Source organism: Amphimedon queenslandica, unplaced genomic scaffold (assembly GCF_000090795.2).
Source record: "Amphimedon queenslandica unplaced genomic scaffold, v1.1 AMPQUscaffold_13321, whole genome shotgun sequence".
In the NCBI taxonomy this organism is placed as follows: Eukaryota; Metazoa; Porifera; class Demospongiae; order Haplosclerida; family Niphatidae; genus Amphimedon; species Amphimedon queenslandica.
The window spans coordinates 147,452-154,446 of NW_003546443.1; the positions used below are offsets into that span (position 1 = coordinate 147,452).

General features: G+C 33.0%; 1 protein-coding gene across 1 annotated transcript in view; it reads left to right on the top strand.

The window, feature by feature from the left end:
• Positions 1-6,995, top strand: part of LOC100632500 (rho GTPase-activating protein 29-like) — a 21,822-nt gene that overhangs the window by 12,272 nt on the left and 2,555 nt on the right. Inside the window, exons 7-26 of the mRNA XM_019998397.1 lie at positions 1-10; positions 68-134; positions 1,063-1,139; positions 1,329-1,439; positions 1,578-1,658; positions 1,778-1,846; positions 1,903-1,983; positions 2,386-2,526; positions 2,693-2,749; positions 2,814-2,944; positions 3,203-3,444; positions 3,747-3,931; positions 4,155-4,214; positions 4,267-4,381; positions 4,664-4,815; positions 5,103-5,159; positions 5,241-5,395; positions 5,672-5,758; positions 6,008-6,092; positions 6,164-6,278. The exon at positions 1-10 is cut by the window's left edge and continues 52 nt beyond it. Coding sequence (XP_019853956.1) covers positions 1-10; positions 68-134; positions 1,063-1,139; positions 1,329-1,439; positions 1,578-1,658; positions 1,778-1,846; positions 1,903-1,983; positions 2,386-2,526; positions 2,693-2,749; positions 2,814-2,944; positions 3,203-3,444; positions 3,747-3,931; positions 4,155-4,214; positions 4,267-4,381; positions 4,664-4,815; positions 5,103-5,159; positions 5,241-5,395; positions 5,672-5,758; positions 6,008-6,092; positions 6,164-6,278 — 2,078 coding nt within the window. The remainder of the gene's footprint in view (positions 11-67; positions 135-1,062; positions 1,140-1,328; positions 1,440-1,577; positions 1,659-1,777; positions 1,847-1,902; positions 1,984-2,385; positions 2,527-2,692; positions 2,750-2,813; positions 2,945-3,202; positions 3,445-3,746; positions 3,932-4,154; positions 4,215-4,266; positions 4,382-4,663; positions 4,816-5,102; positions 5,160-5,240; positions 5,396-5,671; positions 5,759-6,007; positions 6,093-6,163; positions 6,279-6,995) is intronic.

Sequence of the window (6,995 nt, forward strand, 5' to 3'; positions counted from 1 at the left end):
CGCTTCATCAGTAAGTACATGTACATGTAATTATTATACATTTTATTTTATTTTCTTTTTCATGCAGTATCTCAAGTTTAGACAGAAGTATCATAGAGAAGTGGTTGGATATTTGAGCAAAAGAGCACAGATTGGTAAGAATAGTTTAAGATACATATTGATGCCCATATGCTGTGTAGAAAGTTTGAGCTGATTCCAATTAAAGATTTTTCAAGTTACGGCCATTTTAAAAAATGGCAGATTCTAAAAAATTCCTGTACTATAGCTCATGGTTTTTTTCGAAAAATGGCTCAGAAATGACCCCCAATTTTTATTACATTTTTTGATGCATATTGATGTCCTTAAGCTATGTAAAAAGTTTGAGCTGATTCCGATAAAAAATTTTCAAGTTACGGCCATTTTAAGAAAATGCAAAAATTCTGAAAAATACCCTGTACTATAGCCCATGGTTTTTTCAAAAAATGGCTCCAAAATGACCCCAAATTTTTATTACATTTTCTGATACATATTGATGTCATAATGCTGTGTAGAAGGTTTGAGCTGGTTCCAACTTCAATTTTTTGAGTTACAGCCATTTTAAAAAATTAGCCAATTTCTGAAAAAATCTCTGTACTATAGCCCATGGTTTTTTTCAAAAAATGGCTCCAAAATGATCCCCAATTTTTATTACATTTTTTGATGCATATTGATGTCCTTATGCTGTGTAGAAAGTTTGAGCTGATTCGGATAAAAATTTTTTGAGTTATGGCCACTTTAAAAAATTAGCCCATTTCTGAAAAAATCCCTGTACTATAGCCCATGGTTTTTTCCGAAAAATGGCTCCGAAATGACCCCCAATTTTTATTACATTTTTAAAATGCATATTGATGTCCTTATGCTCTGTAAAAAGTTTGAGCTGATTCCGACAAAAATTTTCGAGTTATGACCATTTTAAAAATTGAGGCTATATTTCTCACATACATTGTATGTCTAGTGTATTGCTTGTACTTAATACACACTACATGTACATGTATTTTAATAATTTCATTATTTATTGTGTATCTACTTGTATTTCTCTAACAGAGCAACGTTACTATGCTCAGCTTGGTAAAGTAGTCCGTCAAACTCAAGCAGCACTCTCTGAACTACACCAGCAAGAAGTGAGAATGAAACATAAAAATAAATAAATACATGTACATGTATATATGTGAATCTGCCCATTAAATGGAAGCATCTGCTACTATATAGAGTGTCCATTAATAGATGTTCTACTTTTTTCTCCTCTTCTTTTTGCTATTTCTCCCTCTCTTTCTCTCTTTTTTTTCTCTTTCACTCTCCCTCTCTTTTAGGAGTGTCTTCCATTATATGATGTCTTTAGGACGTCACTGGATCAGGACAACAGATATGCTATGAACTGCAACACGACATTCAACCTACAGACTGGACACAAAGTCCTTGAAGTAAGCCAATTCTAATTGAATATTAATTACACTTATACATGTACAGTACATTGTACTATACTACTATATGTTCATGAGCGTTTAAATTTTTATTCCTGAAACAATATACTTTTATACTCTCTTTCTCTCTCTCTTTAGTATCTAGAGGGTAAGATACAAGAGTGTGAGAAGATGAGAAAAGATCTAATGCACAATTGGGTCAAGGAAAGAAAGAAACTGGTCAGCGATTGATTCTTCAATTACATACATTGTACATGTACATGCATATGTCACTCTACGTGTACCTTTTTGCTATCTTCATTCTTCATGATTCTCTTCTCATTATACATTATGTATAGCTTGATGCCAAGAGCTCAATGAAAAGTGCCAAAGCCAAATACATATTTTACGGTCAGGAACTAGCCAGGGTAAGCCACGCCCATTCAATAACAAGTTGCCATGACAACTACATGTACATGTATAGGCTAAGAACCAGCTTGCAGCTGATCCTTATGGTAAACAAGCCGACAGACGCAAGAAAGAAGTTAGTGACTTAGAAACAAAGGTGAGAAAGTTTGTACACAACACATGTACACGTACACGTACATGTAGATTCGTGATGTATTTTTATGTCTTTCGTCATTGCTATGGTAATTATATTATCAGTCATAAAGTGATTGGAATTGGGTGTGTGGTGGTGTACATGCTTATATGTACATGAATCATTAATACGTCATTACTGTTTAATTACATGGATAATATCATTACTGTGTCATTATATTGTGTATATTTACTACTGTAATGTAATTGTAGATCTGTTTTTCTTTATTTTTCTCCTACAATGTACACAATTACTAGCTATATTCCTTCTGTATTATTATAATGTAAATCCACTCTTAGATACGTATTTTAAATTTTTATTCATCAGCCTTTTATCTTTCTCTCTCTCTCTCATTCTCTCATATAGTTTCAAGACTCAGAGCAGAATTACAAGTTATCGATAGCTCACTGCAATGACTGCCAGTACCAGGTTCATGCCACAGCACAGAAGTCAATCCTCTGTGCTTTCAGGAGAATAATTGTTGGATTTGATACTACACTTAAAGCAGTAAGTATGGGAACGAGGTCCCCACAGTATAAGTTTATGTACAGTGGAATGGGAATGAGTTTATGAAAGTATGGGAATGGGTTTAGAGAGTATGGGAATGGGTTTATGAGAGTATGGGAATGAGTTTATGAGGGTATGGGAATGAGATTTATTCATTCATTTTTAGGGTCTTGAGAGTTACTTTCAGTTACAATACAATTTCTTCAAGACACTCCCCAACCCGGTAAGCCATCACACCACAACCACATGATTCATACATGCACATATACATATCTCTTTCTCTGCAGCTCCTGGAGAGTATTGATGAGACTAGAGATTATGAAGCCGGTTCAGAGTTCCTGTCCTTCATTGAGAAGAGGCCCCACGTCTCTGAAGAACTTGAGGATTATCACTTTGAAGAATTCGATCCTGAATCAGAGTAAGAGCCTTCTACATTTTATCTACATTTTTGATACATGTACATGTACAGTTGGCAACTGTAAAATTTATTTAAAAATCTAATTTTGATTGGAATCTACACTAACTTTCTACGCAACATAACATGTACTTATATGCATCAGAAAATTTAAAAAAATCTCTCCTAGTGATTTTTGGCATTATTTACATTTTACTTAACTGGTATATATTTCAGTATACTCCAGTATACTCTAGTAATTTATATTCAATATATTCACAGGGTTTGGGATTCTGGTGAAGACCCTGCCGATCCGACGTTGGGTTCCAGCCAGACCTCGGATGGTTTTAAAGGTCCCCAAAGGTCCCTCAGCCCAACAGAGTATAAGCCGCTAATAGCTGCAGCTCTCCCAATGATACGAATGGAGTCTCCAACTCCGAAACAGTCTCGGCCTAAGAGTGTTGTTAATATTGATATGGCTTCACTTGAGAATTCAAGCAGTAAAACTAATTTACAAAGGAGAAGTAAGTCTATATTTTTTACTTGTACATGTACATGTACATGTAAAAATACACATGTATTCAATGCATTTAACTAAAAATGTATAATATATTTAACTATAAAAAGGCCACAGTAGCAAAGCGAAATTTGTAGTTAATAAGTAGCAATTTTTTTAACTTAGTAATGGACATAAAAATTATAGCTAATATTTTTATAATTTTTTTCATATTTTTAGTTGCTTTATTTTTACTGTAATTTATTTATTAAGCATGTAATTAATTTTATTTTCTCTTACAGATAGTGAGATATTTATTTTATTTTATAGATAGTGAGAAAGGGAAGGACTATCACTCCATCACAGGATCCCCATACTCCAGTGGTAGATCAGTCACTGATGATGTTGTACTATCCAAAGTAGCTCGTACCCACACCTTCAAGAGACTGAGAACCCCATCAAGATGCAGAGGCTGTGATACTTATGTGTACTTCCATGGCTTCGAATGTGAAATTGTGAGAATATATACATGTAATGTACATTATGTACATTACATGTACTTATTATATTGTTAGTTCTAGAAATAAATTTTGGGAAAATTTAATCCATCTAAAATAGTAGAATTAGGCTAAAATTATGAGAAGCTAAAATTTGAAATATGGGAGACTGTACTTAAACTTTGAACAGTGCATGCTTATTATTAATTATTATATTTTTTCATTTTTTCTCTTTCTCTAGTGTGGTTTATCTTGTCATAGAAAGTGTTCTTCTACACTAGCCATTCGTTGTGATACTAAGGTATCACTAATATACATGTATACATGTACTTACATTTTTGTTTTTTTACTAGAAATTGCCTCGTAAGATGAATACTTTTGGTGTTGATTTCCTTGAGCATCTAAAAGCAACCAAGAGACACATACCAATAATAGTAACAAAATGTATCAATGAGATTGATGAAAGAGGTAAGCATATGAAGAGTTTAGATATCACATCTTTGTACATTACAGCATAAAAATTGTATGGATATCTATTTGTGTAGAGTCATTTAATAAATTCATGCATGACCCCAATATACAGGGATTTTTATAACTGAAAAAAATATATGTAATTTTAAAAATTGTTCATTAAGCTGTTTGGTTGTTTAATGTACATGTACATGTATGTAGTATTTATTTATTTTTTATTCATTTTATTTATTTATTTTTTATTCCATATTATATATTTATTTATTTTTATTCCATTAGGTCTCAATACTCAAGGACTCTACCGCATATCGAGTGCTAAGAGTAAAATGGAGAAACTCTGTCAGTTGTTTGAAGCTGGTTCTGAGAGGGTTGATCTCTCCGACCTACCACCTCACCTCATCAGCTCCTGTCTTAAACTATACTTCAGACAAGTAAGAAATACATGAACATGTACATGTAAATAATTAAATATGCATGTACATATACTGTATAGTGGAATTTTGGAGGAAGTTAAATTTGGCGGATGGCTCAAAATGGTGGATTTTATTTTGGCAAATGGCTATCAATAATGCCAAATTCACCAAATTAAATTTTCTCCAAAATTTCCTGCTACATGTATATGGTAATTGCAGTGTACATGTACATGTATGGATATGTAACATTGTATATTACTAAAGTTATGTTTATGTAAAATTCTTTTTTTATTTTCTTATTTTAGCTTCCAGAGCCTCTTCTCACATTCTCACTCTATCAAGAGTTTCTCTCATTTGCCAAGGTAACCAGTACAACCACACCCATTTTATTGATCACACCCATTTTATTGATCACACCCATTTTATTGACCACACCCTTTTAGGAAGCTACGAGGTATCTGCCTTGTGATCTAAGCGCTGCTACTAACGACAAGGAAATGAAAGCTAGGGAATTACTGAAGAGATTGAGAGAGCTGATATACAGACTACCTGAGCAAAACCAACTGACACTCGCTAGACTAATGTACCATTTACACAGGTAAGGGAATTCAAGAACAATTTCTGTTTGAAATTAGAACAAATTTGGAATATATAGTACTTATACACAAGTATTCTCTCTTAATAATAATGATTAATAATGATTAGATACTGTACATGTATATACAAAATACAAGCAGCTTATTTTATAGAAATATCCACTAATTTAACACTTAAAATTATAGTGTAATAATAATAGCTGTGTTTGCTTCATTGTTTCCTGTTACCATTAAAGTCTCTCTGTACTACTCACCACTTGTTTCCTTTCTTCATACAGAGTTAGTAGTCCAGAGCATGTCAAAACTAACTGTATGCCTCCCAGTAATATTGGTATTGTGTTTGGACCTAATCTACTGCAACAAAGGTAAGAACACTAGAAATATTTTTGTACATGTAGCCTCTCTTAATGGACACTCTCTATAGTGTACACCTCCATTTAACAGACAGTACCTAGTGTACCAATTACATTCCTTACTATATAAAATAACCTCCACATAAAGGACACCTCTGTATAACAGAGACGCTTTACTGTAGTACCAAAGTGTCCATTATATAGGGGCCCCATTCTAATATATGTACATGTACATATACTCTGCCTTTCTTTCTTTTATAGAGAGATGATACCTTCACTTGAATTACTAGCCAACATGAGCTATCAAGCAAAAGTTGTAGAAATAATGGCTGCTCATGTTCATGATGTAAGACCACTTACTTTATTTTAATTATAAATATTTATTTATTTATTTATTTACTTGTTTGTTGTTGTTAGATATTTAATGTCAGTGAGGAGGAGTTGAAACTATTAGAGAATGAGTCGATTGAAGACGAAGGAAATGAGAGATTCGTTGGAGAAGAAGATGTACCACACACTCAAAGCAAAGCACGTAAGTTTAGAAAATACATTTTTTCAGCAATTGGCCTATTTTTAAAATGACCATAACTTGAAAAATTTAAGTCAGAATTGGCTCAAACTTTTTACAGAGCGTAAGGACATCAATATGTATCAGAAAATAGAATAAAAATTGGGGGTGATTTTTTTAGCCATTTTTGGAAAAAAGCATGGGCTATAGTACAGAGTATTTTTCAGAATTTTGGCGTTTTCTTAAAATGGCCGTAACTCAAAAAATTGAAGTCGGAATTGGCTCAAACTTTTTACACAGCATAAGGATGTCAATATGTATTAGAAAATGTAATAAAAATTGGGAGTGATTTTTTAGCCATTTTTTGGAAAAATCCATGGGCTGTAGTAGAGGGATTTTTTAGAATTTTGGCGTTTTATAAAATTAGCCGTAACTCAAAAAATTGAAGTTAGAATCAGCTCAAACTTTTACAGTTGACGTCATTACATATTATTATTATTATTATTATTATCATTATTATTATCATTATTATTATTATAGTCACTATTGATGATGATGATAACAAGAGATTATCACTAACACCTTTCTCCACTCCACCGGAACAGTAAGTGGGTGTGACTGAGGGTGTGGTTACATGTGTACTTGTAGGCGAAGACATAACATGGAGGAACTACATGAAGTTGCTAAAGAATTCGATCCACATCATCTTGGAACAGGAGGAGGAGGGGCAGGAAGAACAAG